The following is a 22,011-nucleotide window of genomic DNA, read 5'->3' on the forward strand; positions in this document are numbered from 1 at the left end:
ACATAATTTTTTTTTTTTGTGTTGTTGTCAGTTGTAGGTTATAATCTGTGTTCCGGAGGCTGAAATTCGTCAAGTCTTCGGGTGAGACGATTCGTAATCACCCTCGAGAACAGCTTACAAATATGACTTAGAAGTGAGATTGGTCTGTAGTTCTTGAGCTGACTTTTATCTCCTTTTTGAAAAAGAAGATAAATGGATTGAACGATGTTCATCCCTAATTACGGATTACGGAACTCAGAAGTCAGAAAAGCCAAGTCAAAGCCCCGCCTGGGGTTATAATATTCTGTGGTCAAAGCTGTCAAATAATTTACCTACTCTATGGATGGATTTGGAAACAAACAGAAAAAACACGTCATTTTATTAAAATAATAATTAGATACCTATATTTTGGATTTCTTCTAGAAAAAAGTACGTAAGAAATAAGAATTAAACAATTAGCGAGCAAGATAGATATTATATTAATAAAATGAAGTACCGGGGGTGAAGTGTTGTTAAATTGTAATGTTAAATGTTTCATCACATTTCCAGAGCGGAAGCTGCTATCGGAGTTAGAGGCCAAACCTTTGCACCATGGCCGACTACATGGAGAGGCAGGAAGGCTTCACGTTTGTGAATCCCTTTACTCTGGGTAATTATTTAAGTATACAAGTCACATCAACATTTCCTTCCTTGGACGCTACAACTCTGTCCAGGCCTGCTGAGATGTGGAACGCCTTCGCTTCCTTCCCTAGTCCGTGTTTCCTGCCACCTATAACCTAAATATGAGCTGAATAGCTAGCGTCAAAGTAAGAGTGAATAGGCATCTTGTAGGCGAGTGAGCTCCAACCTAGACCTTATCATTGCTTTTTTTAACGTACACACTCATTCCCTAACTCACACACACATGTACCTATACATACCTTTACAAAAAGCACACATGCATGATGATGCTGATAATGTAGTTATGGAAGAGCAGTATCTTCTGCCACAGAAGTAGCTCTCCTACTCTTAAAAAAGGTTCCAACCTCTTAGAGATACCGTAAACCTAAGTTTTTTGAAATAAACGATTTTTTTCACTGTTTTAATCATGACTATCATAACACTACATTCCAGTAATATTGTCTCCAGTGCTAGGTTTCCTGGCCAGCTACGGCTGGTACCTGGTGGCGGCGGGCGCGGCCGCTGTGTACCTGGCGCAGAAGCTGCAGCCAACATTGAAGCGCTGGCAGGAGGCGCGGGAGGATGCTGCTTATCATAAAGGTACTTGCACTCTTTAGATATAAAACCAATGTACTGCAGAGACTCAATGATCCAGGCATAGTCATCGGATTCGCAATTATCCAGATTGCCAACAGACCAATTGACAATGACAATTACCAAATATCTTAAACTAAATTAAAGTTGATTAAGATTGCAATATTTTAATAATTTAACAAAATATGTATGTAAAGAGAAAGAGATACATAATATGTATGCACGAAAATAATATCTTTATTCTTTTCATAAACATTGATTTTTGTTTGTAAGTTTGATTTGTATTTGTTGTTTTCAGTAAAGACCTAACGCTATGTGCTAATAATATGTATGTACAAAAAGTAGTAGAGTTGCTTGTGGATAGCTTTGGAGAAGGGCCTTGTAAAGTAAACTTTGCTCCTATCTGCTGTCCCACAATACTTCTGGGACTGAGCAGTTCACAACAACTGGCCAGTGTCTGGTCTGTGGGTACACGTACCGTAAGACAATGTGGCGTGTGTGCAGACCCCGACAAGGCGCTAGCGCGCATGGAGGCCATCCAGCGCGCGCGAGAGAAGCAGCAGCAGCTGCTGGAGGCCGCGTCACAGAGAGCCAGGCAGCAGGAGAAAGAGGTAACTCAAAAAAATCCAAATTCAGAATATTTTTATTCAATTAGACTTTTACAAGTTCTTTTGAATCGTCAAAAGCATCTACCACTGGCTCGGAATGCCTTTCTTACCGAGAAGAACCAGCAAGAAACTCGGCGGTTGCTCTTTTCAAAGATTTGATATACAATATTATGGCATGTATAAAAGCAATTGAAGTGCGCGGGCGCATTGCTGGAGCGAGCTGCTTCTCTTGTCATTTCTCTTGTCCTTATCACACAGTTTTTAGGGTTCCATACCTCAAAAAGAAAAACGGAACATGCTATAACTTATGAACTCACATGGTTACATTTTACTGACACATGCTATTGTCTCTGCTTAACCTGACCTATATACACCACAGAACCTTTATAGGATCACTTTGTTGTATGTCTGTCTGTCTGTCAAGAAACCTATAGGGTACCTCGCTGACCTACAATCACGAAACTTGGCAGGTAACACAAGTAAAGGGACTAATCCGAAAACCGTGAATTGGTGGTTATATGACAAAAAAAAATTAAAACATGTTAATGAACAAAATATATAATGATATTTTCAATTTTCAAAGTAAGATAACAGCTATACCAAGTATTCATATAAAAGGGCTTTACCTGTACATTCTAAAACAGAATTTTATATATCTTTATGTATAAAGGTTTTGATTTATTATGCAAAATGTCAGAAAAAATACCCAAGTACAGAACTTTTGGTGCGTGGGTCTGACTCTTACTGGGCCAGTTTGTAAACTACGCTAAAATATAAGCTTTGCATTTAGTTTAGTTAATATATGAGTTTCTTTATATTATGTTGATTTATAAGTATTTAGTGTATTGTTTAAAAGTAGTAACTTTATAAAGGAGACATCCACAAATAATTTCTTGCTCTTTTACAAACTTTTGAGATGAAACTAAAGTTCGTATAATGTTGCAGCGCGAGGAACGCAAGAGACAAGAGAATTTGGAGCGTCTGGAGAAGTACGGCGCCGACGCCGGCGGCAGCGGGCAGCGGCTTGGCGCGCCGGACGAAGGTAGCCATCGTCATCCCGTCGCCGGCTCACTACAGAGCACCCGGCTACTCTCACTATGAGAAGAGTTAACCATGCTGGCTCAGTGCGGATCACCTCATTGTTTAAGGACATTATGGAAAACTGTCAGGCATGCATGTTTCCTCGCGATGTTTCCCTTCACTGTGATATTTACATGATATTCACAGTTGACGCGATACAATACGAATCTATCACTTGAATCAACTCACAATCATTTCATTAGATGGCATAGGTCTATGCAGGTTGATTATTATTATTATATGGTCTACAGGTATCTCTGATCTGAATGAAAATGAAATGAAAAGTGCAGCCTGAATCACACTAACGAAGTGTTATATTTTTCTATTTTTTATGATACTGTTTTTTTACCTAAAGTATAAGGAAATTTCTAAATAATTGTTTAATACATATATCAAAAATTGCGAAACCGGCCGGATTCGAACCTGAGTCTTCTGGGTTCGCGCCCGACGCTCTGACCACTAGACCACCGCGATACCGTGGCTTAGCGGAAGTGTTAATGCCAGAAACTTATTAAGTTATAACTACTCAGAGACATTAGTCTAGTTGTCTCTGCTACATGAGAGTTGTAAGATACAAGAGTGGCAGCAGCTGCGCCCGAGCGTGGCTCCTGCCCGGAACAAGATCCTACTGTCAGGAGCTCGTGCACGTGTTCAGTGTTCAGCGAACGTGAACATCCGGGTGTAATTTCAGACTACCTCCCGCTGAGCGGCGGCGCGTCCACGTCGTCCTACCGCCCGCCCAAGCGCTCCGCCTGCTCGCGCGGCGGCTGCGGCCGGTAGACACGCCCGAACGCGCTCGCCGACCGCCGACCGAAACCCACTACTGCGGACCCCTAATCTACTCGGTAGCAGGACACCACGACTCAGCCGCCATCTCCATGGACGAGAGTGACGCGGCGATAGTCTCATGTCACAATACAAACTCTATGGGCAAATCTCCACGTGACGAAATGATCGCGGCGGTTTGTGTTTAACTTTAGACTATCGCCGCGATACGGTTGTCCGCGGACACGGCGCCAGGAAACTCGCAGCAATACGAGGCTTCACTCGCACCGGCAGGCGTCAAGTGTTAACTCCGCTTGACGCTCGGTAGTCGGCGAACTGACACCAGAATTCATAGTCGAGATAGGGGCTACTTTAGAGGTGAACTTTACGCTCCGCCTTGCCTGCGCAGTTAAACTGTACAGGCTGTGCAGTCCAATATTTAGCAGCTTTTGGAACTGCGCGGAATACCGTCTGACCATCCACACGCGCGCACTTAACTGCGCAGTTAAGCTCTCAGGTAAGATGGAGCGTGTAGCCGGAGCTTTATTCAGGTTGAATATGACACAATGTCGTTTAAATTCGTCTTGTAAAGAAGTTCCTGTCTTGATCATGAATTCCAGCGTAAAGTTGAAATCTATAGAGCGTACTTTAACTTCCCTTAGACTTAAGTTTCAGTTGAAACGTGACAGATTTATGACAGCGGTATAGCGCTGTCTCGTTTTAACAGTGTCTCAAGTCTGAGCAAAGTCGAAATACGCTCTGTAGATGTCTTTGACTTGACTTCACCCCTCGCCTAATATTGAACAAATGTCGATTCGGAATAAAACCGAGTTTCCTTACTAGTTCATGGTAGTACTGAATAAACAACTCTAACAGTTCTAATACAAGCAATACTAAGTAATTCTAATTCAAGCAATACTAAGCAATTCTAGTACAGTTGGCAAGCGCGCTCCAACTTGGACCTCATCATTGCTCTGTTTCTCAGTCATGATTGTCGTCAATGGCAAACAATCTAGTTCTAATAACAATTTTACCCAAACGTCTACGTTCTCGAAATATGCGAACTCATACTAAGGGGAGGTATCTTGTCGGTCTGTTTAGTGAAAACGGCCAAAAGTGGCGAAAAATAAAACAATAAACTCTAACGCGATGTAAATTATGTACTTAGATATTTGGCGAAGTAACTAGTGGTGTTCGTTTGCTTTTTATGTATACAATTTGCACACACAATTAATAAAAAATAGTTTTGCGCGTGCTTCCTTACCTTTAGTTAGTGACTAAGGTTGAAATCTATAGACTACACTTTGACGTTGCTTATACTTAAGTTTCAGTTAAAACGAGACAGGTTCATGCCAGCGGTATAGCGCTGTCTCGTTTTGACAGTGTCTTAGCAAAGTCAAAGTGCGCTCTATAGATTTCAGCCTTAGTGCTTCAAGTTTAAACATTTGAAATTGGCACGAATCGTGCGCATGCGCACAAAAAAGCAAACGATCACGACTAAATTGTTGTACTATTGTCACATTGTACTTATGTAGATAAATTGTGATATATGGGTAAGGTAATATTGTGTAATTATTGTCATTAATTGGTTAATAAATATTGATCTACTATTTTTGATTTTCATTTAACCTTGTGCACTTATTCGTATTCGTTTTCGTAAAAATAAGATTTTAAAGTGGCCGCCATATACAACGCCTGTATGCGGCGATCACTATGAATCGTATGTTTACGAAAACTAATTAAATACGAATGACTGCAGAAACGTCCTTAGCATAGTACTAATTATAGATATTATTTAGTTTTTTATATTTATACTCGTCAAAACAAAGAAAGTTTTTTTTCCTCTGACTTTAGATAGAAAGAAAGTTATCACTTTACTGGGTTTTTGAGATGCTTTAAGGGTTAAGAAACCCTTATAGCATCACTTTGTTGTCTGTCTGTCTGTCTGTCTTATTCCGTCAAGGGGATCAAAACCTATAATAGAGTACATCCCGCTGACCTAGAATGAAGGGCAGGTCTTATAGCACACTGCACAAGTATAAAGGAAAAAATTTGAAAACCGAGAATTTTTTAATCTTTTTTTTATGATAATCACAAAAAAAAATTAAGTAGTGTTTTTTTTCTATGATTCCCTTTGTATGCGACTCTCGCACTTGATCGGTTTTTTCAGCCAAATCGTTGTCAAGCCAAGTCATTGTGGCGTGAAGGAGTAACAAACATACTTCACATTTTATTCATAAAAGTACCTAAAGGTTTGATTCCCTTGATGGGACTCTTGACAGACAGATAATGAAGTGATCTTACAAGGGTTCCATTTTTTCACTGTAGAACGGAACCCTAAAAAAAATTGGACCGTTGCGCAAAGGATAAAACGACCGCAACAATCAACTCGAGCAACTAACTGTTACAATTTCAATTGATAAGTTTTTGTTAGTCATTTTTCGTCAGTTTGATTTAGAAAGCGTGATAAGTTCAGCTCAGAGCCAACCTCAGTGCGACTAGGGTTGCCAGCACTCAAACCGAAAAGCAGGACGTTTTGGTAAAAAGGCCGGATCACCTTATATTTTTAGTAGTAGTATAAACACGACACATTTTTCAGGACAAAACAAAACAAAGCTTTTTTATCATCATTACCATAAAATCTTCTTAGATTCTAATGAAAAACCGGCCAAGTGCGAGTCAGACTCGCGCACCGAGGGTTCCATACTCGGGTAGTTTTCCCGACATTTTGCGCGATAAATCAAAAACTATTATGCATATAAAAATATAATATAAAAATCTGTTATAGAATGTACAGGTAGGTAAAGCCCTTTCACATGATATCCCACTTGGTGTACCCTACAAATTCGCGGTTCTCGGATTTATTTTTTTACTTGTGCTATAAGACCTACCTACCTGCCAAATTTCATGATTCTAGGTCAACGGGAAGTACCTTCTAGGTTTTCTTGACAGACACAACGGACGGACGGACGGAAAGATAGACAGACTGACAACAAAGTGATCCTATAAGGGTTCCGTTTTTCGTTTTGAGGTACGGAACCCTAAAAAGCAATAAAATTGAATGAATCTGTTTTCTTTTTCAATAATAACCATTCATTATTTATACTTAGACTACTACTACCTAGTTACTTATTGAAATGTCTAACAAAAATCGGGCAGGCCGGACACCGTCTATAATTTGGGCGCACGCGCAAGCAAAATGCCTGACTTTGTCCGGCTTTATCCGGATACCTGGCAACGCCAAGTGCGACGGAGAGTGGCGACAAAACTCCTAACAATAGACCACTCCAAGACACCGCCATCACGCAGTCGAAATCTCAATCAATCGATAGCTCTACCATCTATCTACTACTAGAGGATGCCCGCGACTTCGTCCGCGTGGATTTAGGTTTTTGAAGATCCCGTGGGAACTGTTTCATTTTCCGGGATAAAAAGTTGCCTATATCAATTACAGAGACGCAAGCTACCTCGGCATACAAATCGGTTAAGCGGATGGGTTTTTGGGAATCCCGTGGGAACTCTTTGATTTTCCGGGATAAAAAGTAGCCTATGTCCGTCCCCGGGATATAAGCTGACCCTGTACCAAATTTCGTCAGAATCGGTTAAACTGTTGGGCCTTGAAAAGGTAGCAGACAGACAGACACACTTTCGTATTTATAATATTATATATATAGTTTGGATTGTAGGGATTTAAGGACAAGCTAAGATAAACTACAAAAAAAGAGGCTATTGTAAAACATCATTTTTTGAGTTCGTTATCGACAGTTAACGTGAGGGAATTTTCAAAAACGAATGTTTCTACAAAATAATGCTCCCTATGTACTCGTATGTAGAACCAAGGTTTTTATTAGTTAGTTTTTACTCGACTGCGACAAAGTCAAAAGGAAGGGTTACACAGATACACACGACAAACTTAATATAACACCTCTCTTTTTGGGTCGGGGGTTAATAATTACAAATATGGCAAAATGGGTCCCACTAGCAGCGGGGTGGGTAGGTAAAATGGCTCTACAATAATTAATTAATTATTATTATTGGATCTTGAGCCGCCGCCATAGGTTGGGTAGGTACGAGTTATAATACCTACAACTAATTTGATTTTGTTGTTCCATCTAATGAAGGTGGATCAGATTACTTCTGATTTGATTATGTTGAGAAATAGCATATTATACAATCGAAGATTATGTAAATGATAAAAAAGCATGGATTTGACTCGCTCCAGCAATACGCGGGGCTGCAATTGCTTGTATAGTATAATTTTAGTGTGGCATATTACACTTGAAAAGAGCAATCGCCGAGTTTCTTGCTGGTTCCTTCTCGGTAGGAGCGGCATTTCGAACCAGTGGTAGATTATTTTGACGTTCAATCGTCAAACTTGCACTTGTAAAAGTTTATTTGAATAGAAATCTATTCTATTCTATTCTAATATGAGCATAGCTGAGCCAGAGCTAGTCATGTAGCTCAGCTCTACATCGCTCGCTGAGCTTGCTGGTGAGCAGACGTGTAGCTCAGCGAGCTGCGTGTGTCTGCTCCGCATGTCATCAACTCATCACCGACAACGCAGTTTGGCCCTAACCTGCTGGTAAATAAATACATAGGTACGTTAGGAATGCATCTGTGATCAGTAGGTCGCGTATTGTGCTATGTAGATTGTAGGCAATTATACCTAAATACTGAATATTGAACCTAATTTGTTGTTTTGTATACAGTATGGCATATTATTGTAAATTGTACATTTGAAAAGAGCAACCGCCGAGTTTCTTGCTGGTTCTTCTCGGTAGGAACAGCATTCCGAACCAGTGGTAGATTATTTTAACGATTCAAAAGCACTTGTAAAAGTTTAATTGAATAAAAATAATTTGAATTTGAATTTGAAGACTATGCCTCATCTAACGCAAACAGCTGACAGGTACTAGAGATAGGAAAAGAGCAACCGCTGAGTTTCTTGCTGGTTCTTCTCGGTAGGAAAGGCATTCCGAACCAGTGGTAGATGCCAAAAGTAGACGGTTCAAAAGTAGGTGCTTGTAAAAGTCTAATTGAATAAAAAAAAATTGAATTTTGTACCAAATGCTATTCTGACATTTTGTAAAGACAGTACCTAACGTGGTATTATTTACTTATCACAAAATAGATATTATACCTTAGTATTATGATGACGCAAATCGAGTTGTGCCTAGACTAGACTACAATCAGCTTGTACCTAGATATCTAATTCTTCGGCAACTTTTAATTCGAAATTCGTGATCATAGTGAATTTCGCGTAACGAAGGGCTTGGAAACGTTTCATTCGATTTTGAACCTTGAATGAAAGATGACACGGTTCAAAGTCAAATTTCTCTTACAGTTACAAATTAACCTACATAATCTCTGTTTGCAACAATTATTATTAATTTCATTAAAGGAGTATTAAAAGTTATTGAATAACTTACTTTAAACTAAAATGAAATATGTATAATTATTAAATACCTATTTTCAACGATAAAAAATCGCTCATTACTAACAAGTCAGTGGTTCCCAAATTTTTTGCAAACACCCCCCGGAAGTTGTAACAGATTCACTTCTTTTTTACAACATGATGCTAATCAATCATTTATTTATCTGTATTTTATTCACTATTTCTAATAAGAAAACCGATACCTTAGTTTGCATACCTATTTGTACAGTATACCTAATTATGTGTAGGTAGGTACCTAGTTTTCAAGAGATTGTGAATGTTGGCTAAAGTTAAGAAATGGTTTATTCCGAGTCACGACCTATCCTATTCCCTTCGGAGTGGGCGAAGTTAAGCGTTTTCTACAGAAACTGGTTTCGACACACAGAATCGTAACCTAGTAGGAGAAATATCACTGTAAATACGTTACAAATCTATGTTAGGAGTATGATATAACAGGCTGTCCAATTGGCTCAATTGATGCAAGTATTTGTCGTCGTTCAAAATTGACTTACTAAATGATTAGTAAAGCGGTAGGCGCAACGCGAAGCCCTACAAAGTACAACATAAAAGAGGGGCTGAGCCAGAGATAAACGCGTCGCCACCGTACTTACTGCAGACTCGTGTTTGCTTCCCTCTCCCACGCACGGAGGACGAGGGAGAGGCTGAACCCGGTCTGTGGCGCGGTGACGTCACGCGCGGGGAGGGTGTGCAGGAGAGTCAGTGTACGGCCGGCCGTCGATCTGAGCGGACGGGTGCACGATGCACGCGCGGTGAACAAAACAATCGCGATGCTGTTCGAGAGTCCCAACGCGAAACTGTTCCCGGCTTTCAACATCCCACCGCCCGTCAGGCTCAGGTGAGCGAGCCCTTACATAACCCACGGCACGGCCTCCCCCGCGCCAGTGTCCAGTGCTAAGTGTTCTGAAGCCGTAAAAACTCCGATAGAGTGATATTTCAACGGTTCAGCGCGACATTGTGCCTGTCTCGCCTTACGGCTTCACAAACCAAACGTCGATACAACATTACTGCTCTGTTTTTTCTGCGTCGTCGTGAATCGTGAAGTCCTGACATTGCAGTGAAGTCTCGCCTCGAGATTGATCCGGCGATATTTCGACTCATTCATCACTGCAAAGTGCAAACCACATTAAACGTTTGCTATTATTGCGTTATAACGTTTTCCAGTGTCATTCCTGCATCGAAGTGGCGTCGGCGACTGGAACCGGCATGTTGTAAACAAAAGACGTTATATGCCGTGTCGCCCTTTTCCGTTATTGTGGTTTTGTTTTTATTGCCGGTGTTGCAACAGTAGTGCTGTAGTACCTATACCTGTTCGATATATGACAAGCCTCCGCCCTTGCGTTTGTTTGGGTTTCGAAGCAACAGATATCCTGTGTGACACTGTCATGTACAAGCTTAGAGTTATTTTCTTTAAAGTGATTTAAAGAACGCTCTCCTTTAGCAACGAGTTGAAAGAGCCACATAAATCTGCTCGTAGTTATGATCGAGTGGCAAAGACAGGTTCCGAGAAACATGTCTAACGAATGTCAACCATGTCGCCAGTTCTGGATTGTTTCCACGGAAATTCGAGTAGCGTTATACATGTCCAGTTACACTCGAGACCGTAACCTTGAGGACTCATTAATCTAATATAAGCTCTGTGAAATAATATTTCAATACTTGAATATCGTAAAACCAGATAAAGTGTAAAAGCAGAAATCTATCTTCTACTTAGAAATACTAGCGAAGAAGGAAAAACTTTTATTTTTAATTTTTTACTTTCATTTGGTTAGAAGAATGTGCCAATAATAATCAAGTAAAAGTTTGGGAGATATAATACGGGATAACGCACCTATTTCCTAACTGCTTAAGTCAAAACCTTCCGTACTGGGGTTATAATACAGTGAAATGCAGATAATTGCAGAGATAGACAAGAATCAAGATTACTCACATGCAAGCACGGAGCATAGAGCATCGCTGTTTGGTAGCGCTCGAGTAGCTGACTTACATACGCATGCATTTTTTGCTCGAGTGAGCAGTTACGAGAAAACTTTGTTTTAATTATACAAAAAAAAATCTTGTCTGTACGAAGCCAGCCAATCATTTCCATTGTAGCGTATTTCAATCTAATTATTTCCTCAAGCAATTGAAAGTAGTTGTTGAGTTCGGACACTGTATCGTAATAACATAACCACTACGTTTCTTGAAAACAAATCCAATTTCAACGTGGATTTTACTACTATAATGGTTTTTACTTTTTACCAAATTGTTGCAATGAAAATGATTGACCCTTCTCCGTTGAGAAGTTTAACCTCCATTTTATTAGAACTTGAAAGAATTAAGGAGACTAAGACTGAATAAAACGTATGTTATTCTTGTAGTAGTGTTGTAAAAATTGCAGTCTATAGTACAAAGTAAAAACATGCAATTTGTTGAAGTCGAGAGAAATCACAGCGGATTGCAGCTGTGACTGTGAGCTGGTGCTATTGATTTAATAAGCCACTACATTCCTCGGGTGCGTGAATGGAAGGATGCCGATGACTTACAGGCGATTTATTAAACATGTTAATACAATTTTTGCCCGTGAGTGGCTAGAAATGGATTTTACAATATTTGTACCACTAATCGGATTGTTTTGGAATATTAAATATTTCTCTTACATTCAGTAACAAAATTATCCTCGAAAGTGAATTTCATTTGAATTGATGAACTAATCGTTTTCAGTGACACTAAGCTATTTTTCATCAGTTCAGTCGTGAAAAGCTAATATGTTAAATACGATATAGAAATTGTTTTCTAACAGGAGACAAAATTTATTATTCATCAAACAATAACGATCAGCCAACCATTTGCAGTAGAAGCGGTCAAGGTGATCTGAACACTAACATTGCAGTTAGCGTTAGCTAGGTTTCATATTGCAGCCCTATCTACAAAACCATTACCTAATAACGTTCTACAATTGAAATGCTGAAATGGCAAATCTAATCGTCGAATTAATGGTTGCATGGAGTACTCGTAAATGGCTTAGATTTACTTTATGTCTAACAAAATATTTTTGTACCGCCCTATTAGTAATAACGATGGGGTTGCTGACTACAATCGTTTTTAATGATCCAGTTTTTAAATAAAAAAAAGTTTTGATGTCAAATAATTTTTTTATCACTACTAGCTAAGTGTTAATGCCCAGCATGCGTCTCCAACTTCCAGCACTACCTATTATACGTTGATCTTGCGATTACTAGAAATCTTCACGCCACTGTCGACAAAACTTAAACAAATAAAAGCCAGAAACCAAAATAAGAAGAAAAAACAGTTCAATCGAGTAAACGATGTGCAGACGCTTAAGTTATGATGACAAACATTCACTTTACAAACAATATAGCAAACGCCACTCCACAGTGGGCAGACGTAGAGATATAGTTTACGATATGAGATATGTTGGACAAAACAAATAAACAAAAGTATCTGTAGAAAGGTAGAAGATGAAAAAAACTTCACGCAGTTAGAAATAAAGTGGTCCGAATTTTGAGGTTACAAATCTATCTAGAATCTAATTGAGTTCAATTGGAAAATCCTATTGTATTTACTACAAAAGAAGTGAAAGTAATTGCTGTGCTAGCTGATAAACGCTAAAATGCGGTTCCGTAATTAATGCACGCGATTACGATGCTTCCCTACGATTTAATAAACAAAGCTATAAAAATAGTGGCACTAGCGATTTTGACGGAGCAAAAGGTAAAATTTATTGCACCAGTTTAAGATTTACGCGTTCGTGGAAATGCAGCTGAACCGACATCAAACTAAGCGGCGAACAACCGGTTTTGAAAAGTCAAAAGCGTGCAAGGAGTACTTACTAATCCAATTGTTTTTTATGTGAGAAACGGAATATATTTTGAGGAGTTTTTGACCGTTCTTGGTCATACGTTTTACGTTTATCTGCTGGTTACTAAAACTAATTTTTATTTCACTTTGATCACTCAAAAATTACGTAAATAACTTTAATAACTAATAATAAAGTCTCAGTTCCCATCAAGTGCTCGTTTGATTTACAACAGATTTATAGTTGCAAAAATTCGTGTAGGTTTGCTTTTAGAATAACATAACTCTTTAATGCACTTTTGATTTTATTGGGTTTGGTAAAATTATCAAAGTTGGGGGATGATTACTTAGATCGAAAACCATGTCCAAAATTATAAAGATGCCAAACAAGCTTCAATGTTTATTTTAACTAAAAAGATTTTAAGGAATCAAGTTTTAAGAGCCGCAGATCGTGTGAACTATTTTAACCACTCCAACAACAAAATGTTTGTAATGATCTTCAAGTGCAGTCTGTAGCTAAATCGTTTAACGATCTAAATATATTTTAGTCGTATGTTCAATGTAACCATGTAATGTAATGGTTTTCTAATCGAGTGATATAATAATATTTGGTTTAACTGCAGCAATGCGCTTCAACCTTTCCATGTATAAAAGTGCGTAAATTTACTGAGTTGAAAAACGCAGCCAAAAATATTTCATGAATAGAGCTGTATGCAGGTTTTGGCTAAAATCCCTCTTTGGGGAAAAATATGTGATAAGTGATAATAGTATTTTTCTTGGATTTATCTTGAATATGGCGTAGTTGAAGATTCCTTTTAAGGTCTGCGAATTGATTCAGTTACTTTTACTAGATATTGCGTAAGTGATCGCTTCTTTTCAGCACATGAGTGGCTGATTTTCAGCAGCATTGTTTTTGAGGTACTATTTTTAAGTGAATAGTTTCTCTACTGAACTGTCTCGTCGTCTGGCGTAGTTAATGTATCACAACTCGCGCGTTTGGGGATTTATAATGTACAAATACGTTTTGCGTGACTTGCTTAAAAATAAGACCTAACGGTTAGTAATGTTAAATAGCATCATCGCTCGAACTTGGCGAGTTTTTTTTACTTTTAATTTGCTTTGAAATAATATGACATCAATGGATTATATTGTAACGCCACTCTTCGCTCGGCCTTCACCGTTTCCTGTATTCAATGGAATTATGGCTCCTTCTGGCGCTGTTGGCTCACGACCAAGTTCGCTGTCGTGGTGCCAGACGCAAGGAAAACGCCTGTTTAAAAGCCTAAGTTGAAATCGTTAAAGTTAAGCTTCCACACACTTGTAGGTACTGATGACTAGTTGACCCGCTCTGGTTTTACTCGGATGAAATTTTCAAAAATACTTTTTAGTGAGTCTACATTATAGCGAAAACGTTGCATGATATTGCCGACTGTAAACTATTTATCCATTTATAAAATATGTCAGACAGACAGTACGTAGACTGGTCAGTCTATTAAGCTTTTGACAGACAAAGAGTGTAGCAGTTATTAATATATTATGTAAGTACGTACTTAATAATTCTATGAGTAGTTCTTCAAAAGATTATGCGATTGTGGTTGAAACCCCAGCCTTGTTCCAAATTTCAATACAGATCATCGGAAGGTTTTGATGATCAATCAGTGTAGGATTTCTAGTATATACTTATATAAATTCGCTTTGAAAGACATCTTTTCACGTTAAACTAGATATAAGTACAATATTATATTAAGGAATACATAGTAGAGAAAAAAACATAATCGAAATATTTCATCTGATTACATCAAGCTGTTTCTGAGGAAAAGTGCGTGGATATACGGACAGACGGACGGACAACAAAGTGAACTTGAAAGGGTTCATTTTGCCCTAAAAACACGAACTTCCCGGTACAGTTACATAAACACAGGCAACGGAGCGCGCGTTGACTCTATTTTTACAATTAATTTTAACGCGCATATTAACGCCGCACATGGCGCGTTTTATTGCGGCTTTCTTTACTCCAAGCAGAAAATATTATATATGTATTGTGTAACTAGTAAGTACAGTTACGAAGAATTACTTCCTAATTTGTACTTCTTAATATAAACTTACTGACTGACATATTAACGTTCTATTCAAACTACTGCATCTAAGTAGAAGCTTGAAATTTTTCAAGTAGATACTCTCTATGAGGGCAAAAAAGGATTTTCAGAAGGTTCGTGCAAGAGGAACCGTGGTTAGTTTATTTATGAATAATTGAGCTAGTTGCTAGAGACTTCGTTCATGTTGATGTACTTGTCAGAGATATTACAAGCCTTCCTTCTGAAATATTGTTTATGCTGTTGAAAACTGCGTTAAAATAGATTAAGAAGTTCAGAAGTTAAGTATAAGTGCATACACAGAAAAGCGTGTATTGTAATTTATAACTCTAAATAAGAGATTAGATAACAATTACACATTACTCAGAATGAGTTATGTGTAATGTAAATTAATTTTAATAGCTTCTACAGTTCAAAATCAAGCCAGGTTTTTCGTGCACACTGTTGTATATGTTAATGTACTTATCATAAATGAGTCAGTTAGTTCGTGACCACGGTAGATCAGTCTCCTCCGAACCAAAGAATAAATAATAAGTTCACGGTTTGAGATGAATTGTTAAAACATCAAAAATTAATCTATCTTCAAATATTAGAGGTCTCTGAACTCAAAGCCCTGTTGATTATTTCTTAGAGCTTGCAAAAACTATTGAATCGATTTTGTAGTTTAAACTTACTTCTCGTCCATTATAAACTGGTTTGTAGAATCTTAGATATACTTTTTGTAATACTCGCAGTCACACATTGTACTTAAATGATCGTGTTTTATGTAAATCCTAATAACATGCGGATAGAGTAAAACACAAAACGTAGGTATTTACATGTTTTATTTCAGTGAACGTATGCAGCAGGAATTCGTCATATTCATAAACAAATTAAACTTTTTCAATGAAAATAATTGAATATGAACAAAAAAAAACATGTGGTAACACAAAGTTGGGAAACACTGCATTACTCAGGTAAGTAGGTACATAGATTGCACATCATTAAGTAATAAACAAAATATACAAATGATTTTTAGTCGAAATATTTTTGGAGGTGTTTTCTGGGGGTCGTTACAAAAACTTTGGGAAACCTTGACATTTCTTATACAAAAATTAAATGGTCACGTTATGTAAGTAGGGTACTAACCTTACTTAATTTTTTTTTGTTTATTAAATTTTTTAACAAACTAAATAACTAGCTAACAGTTATTAGTGACATAAATTACTAGTTGACGCCCGCGACTTTTCCGCGGTGTATTGTAGTTTTTACCCGACTGCAGCAAAGCCAAAAGGAAGGGTTATGATTTTAGCAGTCTATGTATGTTTGTATCCAGATTCTGTGTGTTCCACCGTAGCGCCTAAACTACTGCGCCGATTTTGATGAATGAGGTGTCAATTGATTCGTTGTAAAGGCCCGGGTGACATAGGCTATATTTTATAAGAAAAAAAATGACCTAATGGAGGTTACATCAAAAAAAGTAGGGATCTCCAAAAATTTTTTTTTGCTTTTGTATTGAATGGGATATCAAATGAAAGAGGAGAAAATTCTGAGTTCATATAAATGTAAATGTACTACAACATTAAAATATGCCAAGCGACAGAAAAACAATTTTACCATAATATTTGAGGGTTTTAGTTTTTAAAACTCCCGAGGGATCTGGTTGGTTTGAGAGAATGTTACGAGTATGTCCGTCTGCAGGATACAAACTATCTCTGTACCAAATAGACGACTTCATCCACGTGGATTTAGATGATTAAAAACTAGCTGATGCCCGCGACTTCGTCCGCGTAGATTTATGTTTTTCAAAATCCCGCGGGATCTTTGACTTTCATAAATAATAACCTGTGTCCTTCCCTAAGATGTAAGCTAACCCTGTACCAAACATCAAAATCGGTTAAACTGATGGGCTGTGAAAAGGTAGCAGACAGACAGACACACATTCGCATTTATAATATTAGTATGGATGGATTCCGTCGAAACTCTTTGATTCTCTGGGACAAAAAATTAATGTCCTTCCAGTTTCCCAGGATGTACGCTGCCTGTCTCTGTATCAAATGTAAAAATAAACTTGAACCTAACTAAAGGTTGACAATTGTAGAGACTGTTAGCAAAGCTATAAAAAGCCACGAACATTTTGATGGTTTCAGGGTTCCGTACCCGAAAGGTACCAACGGAACCCTATTACTCTCCTGTGCGTCCGTCCATCTGTTTCTCTGTCAGTCAGCGGGCTGTAACTCTTGAACCGGAATAGGAGACCAACGCAATGTTCACAGAATGTGTGTTTGTATTGCCGCTATCTACAAAAAACAAATAATAAAAAAAATTAACATTAAAAAGTTATTTTTGATCGATGGTGCGTAACATTTCGTGTGCGAGTCTCGCACTTGACCGATTTTCCGAAAATAACTAAATACCTACATAGGGTAGGTACTTACTTATATAGTCAATGGTGTTTACATTTGAAATACTTAGTAGGTAGATCCTGTAGGTGTCTTTTGGTTACACAAGAGGGAAGCAAAGACACATGAGTAGCCCCGTGATTGTCCTGTAGTAGGTATTTGCTAACGGTAGGATACCTGTTGTACTGGTAGGTGTAGGTATGGACGCTGCATCCTACGGGAAGGTGAACGCTCTTTGGTATTACCCGCGTCGACTTGCGTGCTACGCTTGGTGTCGCGGACTGCGGTTTCTACGCGTAAATCGTGTGTCTCCTTATGCACTTATTAGGGTTCCGTACCAAAATGATAAAAATGGAACCCTTGTGGTGCGACTTTCCCCGTTCGGCCTAGGGCTGCAGATCCGGAATTTCGGTTTTGGTGTAACTCCGGAGCTTCGAAGGTACAGCCATATGAAAAGGCTTTACCTGTAGGTACATTCTAAAACAAATTTTAATTTATTTTTATGCCTGTTTAATAGTTTTTGATAATCGTGCAAGAATTTCGTCTCTTTAACTATTACGGTTCATGAGATGTTGACAGACAGACGGATGAACATAGAGGGGAGGCTCCAGTAATTGAGTCTCGTTGGCACCCTTTATGTACCTACGGAACCATAAAAACAGAAAACCTTTAGTCTCAGCACCATTAGAGTATTTTTCGGAAAAACTGGTAACCCAGATCTCTATCATTCAAATAACAATAAGTTTGACGGAAAGGGACAGAGTATATGCAACCTTTGTTCCTATGCACTTTGCGTCCCTTTTGCGCAAACAAACAAACAGCTGTTGTGCGAGGGGGACAGGTGGCAGTGTATCATGGGGACCTCACCTTTTTTGTCCTTCACAACAAAAGGTATTTCAAAAGGGTTGCAGCACGCGTTCGCTTTTTAGGGTTCCGTACACGAAGGGTGCCAACGGGACCCTGTTACTAAGCCTTCGATGTCCGTCTGTCCGTCAGCGGGCTATATCTCGTGAACCGTAATTAAATAGGCAGCGAGTTTCAGTTGTCAGTGTGATTTCTATTGGCGCCATACCTAACAACAAATACATAATAAAAATGTCAAAATGGCGGCCATGCAAATTGAATTAAGTGTTATTTCGATGGTACAGAACCCTTTGTGTGCGAGTCCGTCTCGCACTTGACTGTTATTAGATTGCTAACTTTCTTTAGCTCGCGACCTCGATTGGTGGATTTAGATTAACATTAGAGGTTAAAGGCACGGCTTAGGATACAAGTGTAAATTAAAAATTTATAACACCCCCGACAAGTGAAGGTTACAGTAACTAGAAAAGACCGAAAAGACCTGATAACTTTCAAACGGCTGAACTGATTTTCTTGGACTATTCCGCGCCTACGATCTAAAGTATCTGAGTTTTCCAAAACATCATTTTCAAATAAATAATTATATATTTAGGCAACGTCCATCTTGACAGCTTGACATTTGTCAATTGACATAATATTACGAACCTAACGGTTATCTAACCTTCTTTTCTACAAGAAAACTAGAAAAGAGCTGATAACTCTTAAACGGCTAAACCAATTTTTTTGGATTATAGCTAAGAACACTCTCAATAAAACCACCTTTCAAACAAAAAAAAGTAAATTAAAATCGGTTCATTCGTTTAGGCGCTACGATGCCACAGACAGATACACAGATACACTCGTCAAACTTATAACACCCCTCTTTTTGGGTCGGGGGTTAAAAATTATTGAGCGCTAACTCGCCAACAAACAGCGATGCAGTTTGGCGAGATATGATATTCTATAAGGATTTTTTTGGGCCTGTAAATTAATAAATTTAAAAAAAAAATAGATTTTTAAATATCCCCATTTTTTAAATTTTTCTGCGATTTTCCTAGTAAAATCTACTCACTCAAACCTACTCACTATGTTGTATAATATTTGTATTGTATAAGAAGAAGAAGTGTTTATTTGCTAGAATATTGGTATAATATACGAGTACATTGGTCTTAAATATTATGTGGAATCTCATATTCTGCCAAGCATGGCGTGCAAAATTTATTGAATTTATTTAATGTAACAATCATGTCAAATTATTATTAATTATTGCATTCACTATTTTAAATTTGTCATTCAAAAATTCATCAACATCATAATAACCTTTGTTTAATAAAAATTTAAATAAATAAAAAACATCTATATCAAAGAAAATCCCATCAAAATCATCTCACCTAGTGCTAAGGGGCTAAAGATGGAAGCGAGCTAATTAATTGGGAAAGAGTACTTATGACAGTTTCATTAAAACCACATCCCTGATCGGTTCCTAGTTTTTGCTAGATCAGTCAATTTAGAAATTATAAATTCCCAAATTGACTCTGCCAAATTGCTAAACTAGGAATCGAATCTGGGAGCTCCCACTCTACCCACCACAGCGTTCATCACTGCGCCGCGGAGACCTTCAGATAGCTATCACCAATCGATTCAGTTGAACCGTAGAGCAAATAGAGCAAATAGAGCAAATAGAGCAGAGCTGAGCGAATCGCTGACAATGCTGTAGACGGGCTCGATTGCAGTGAAAGTGTATCATTAACATTATCCATACCATTATTTATTACTGGAGGATGCCCGCGACTTCGTCCGCGTGGATGTAAGATCCCGTGGGAACTGTTTGGTTTCCCGGGATAAAAAGTTGTCTATGTCAATAACATGGACGCAAGCTACCTCGGTACCAAATTTCATACAAATCGGTCTAGCGGATGGGTCTTTAGGAATCCCGTGGGAACTCTTTGATTTTCCGGGATAAAAAGTAGCCTATGTCCGTCCCCGGGATATAAGCTAACTCTATACCTTTCGTCAGAATCAGTTAAATTGTTGGGCCGTGAAAAGGTAGCAGACAGACAGAGACAATTTCGCATTTATAATATTAGTATGGGAGTATGAATGGATGGATAAAACTTTGACTTTTAAACTGCAGCCTTAAGAAGTTAAGAGGGCTCTCTCCATCACTCGTTTCATACAATCGTAGTTCCAATTTCATTTGAATATTAAGCAACCAAAGTCCATGAAATTTTGCAGACATATTCTAGAAACTAATATCTATGTCTGTGGTTTTCCAGATTTCTGTTAAAATATTCGGTTTCAAAGTTACGCGGTCTTAATTTTCATATAAATCTTTGAGCCCCTGTAATTTTAAAACTACATATTTTTAGAAAAATCTAAAACACCTAAGACACAGATATTAGTTTCTAGAATATGTCTGCAAAATTTCATAGACTTTGGTTGCTTAATATTCAAATTAAATTGGAACTACGATTGTATGAGACGAGTGACGGAGAGAGCCCTGTTAAGGACTATTAACCACTAAGCTATTGTACTCACATGCCGTGTATTACATAGCAACATAATTATGATTATTGTATGATATATACATGTCACTGTGAATGTCGAGGTCGTCCGTAACGACGCTCATTTGATTGAGCGGCTCATTCGTTCTGAGGTAGAGCGGAACATCCGGGACACGTACAGACATACACACTACATACATGTGTAAACTACGATATACCTACATTATACCTATCTCAGTGAAACAATAATGCCAGAATCGGATTATACGACGTTCCGGAGATTTTTAGGGTTGCGTACCTCATAAGGAAAAACGGAACCCTTATAGGATCACTTTGTTGTCTGTCTGTCCGTCCGTCCTTCCGTCGTGTCTGTCAAGAAACCTATAGGGTACCTACTTCCCGTTGACCTAGAATCATGAAATTGGGCAAGTAGGTAGGTCTTATAGTATAAGTACACCAATAAATCTGAAAACCGTGAATTAGTGGTTACATCATTAAAAAAAATTAAAATGTGTTTCAATTTTCAAAGTAAGATAACTATACCACGTGGGGTATCAAATGAAAGGGCTTTACCTGTACATTCTAAAGCAGATTTTTATTTATTTTATGCATAATAGTTTTTGATTTATCGTGCAAAATGTCGAAAAAATCACCCGAGTACGGAACCCTCGGTGCGCGAGTCTGACTCGCACTTGGCAAACGAGCAGGCGGATCACCTGATGTTAAGTGATTACCGCCGCTCATGAACATTTGCAGCACCAGAGGAACTGCCAATACGTTGCAATACTTTCAGGAATTAGTTGGTCCGTCCCTTGAATAACCCCATGTTGTAATCTAGTGGGAACACCGCCGATGGGAGTTGATTCCACAGTTTGCATGTGCTTTCAAAATTCAAAATTCAAAATATTTTTTTCAATTAGACTTTTACAAGTTCTTTTGAATCGTCAAAAGCATCTACCACTGGTTCGGAATGCCTTTCCTACCGAGAAGAACCAGCAAGAAACTCGGCGGTTGCTCTTTTCAAAGATTTGATATACAATATTATGCCATGTATAAAAGCAATTGAAGTCCTGCGCATTGCTGGAGCGAATTGCAGGTCAAATCCACGCTTTTTTATCATTCACATAATCTTTACAAACTTAGGTCTTTGCAATGTTAGTGTAATGGAGATAAATACTGTAGCTACGTAGCTAATATATCCAAATATATTATATCGGAAAGTAGGCGAAGTAATATAATAAGCGGACAATGAGGCTC

General features: G+C 38.3%; 2 protein-coding genes across 2 annotated transcripts in view; both read left to right on the forward strand.

Annotated features, from left to right (window-relative positions):
- Positions 1–121: 121 nt before the first annotated feature.
- LOC123878846 (selenoprotein S-like) lies at positions 122–5,296 on the forward strand. The gene is made up of 6 exons (XM_045926213.1): positions 122–408; positions 529–628; positions 1,108–1,239; positions 1,738–1,844; positions 2,787–2,883; positions 3,613–5,296. The coding sequence occupies exons 2-6, from the start codon at positions 571–573 to the stop codon at positions 3,699–3,701; spliced, it is 483 nt and encodes a 160-aa protein (XP_045782169.1). The 5' UTR covers positions 122–408; positions 529–570; the 3' UTR covers positions 3,702–5,296.
- Positions 5,297–9,855: 4,559 nt separating this feature from the next.
- LOC123878835 (RNA-binding protein Musashi homolog 2-like) overlaps positions 9,856–22,011 on the forward strand; it is a 138,318-nt gene continuing 126,162 nt past the window's right edge. The window contains exon 1 of the mRNA XM_045926183.1: positions 9,856–9,976. Coding sequence (XP_045782139.1) covers positions 9,909–9,976 — 68 coding nt within the window. The 5' untranslated portion in view covers positions 9,856–9,908. The remainder of the gene's footprint in view (positions 9,977–22,011) is intronic.

The sequence above is a fragment of the Maniola jurtina genome, chromosome 26, assembly GCF_905333055.1.
Source record: "Maniola jurtina chromosome 26, ilManJurt1.1, whole genome shotgun sequence".
Lineage (NCBI taxonomy): Eukaryota > Metazoa > Arthropoda > Insecta > Lepidoptera > Nymphalidae > Maniola > Maniola jurtina.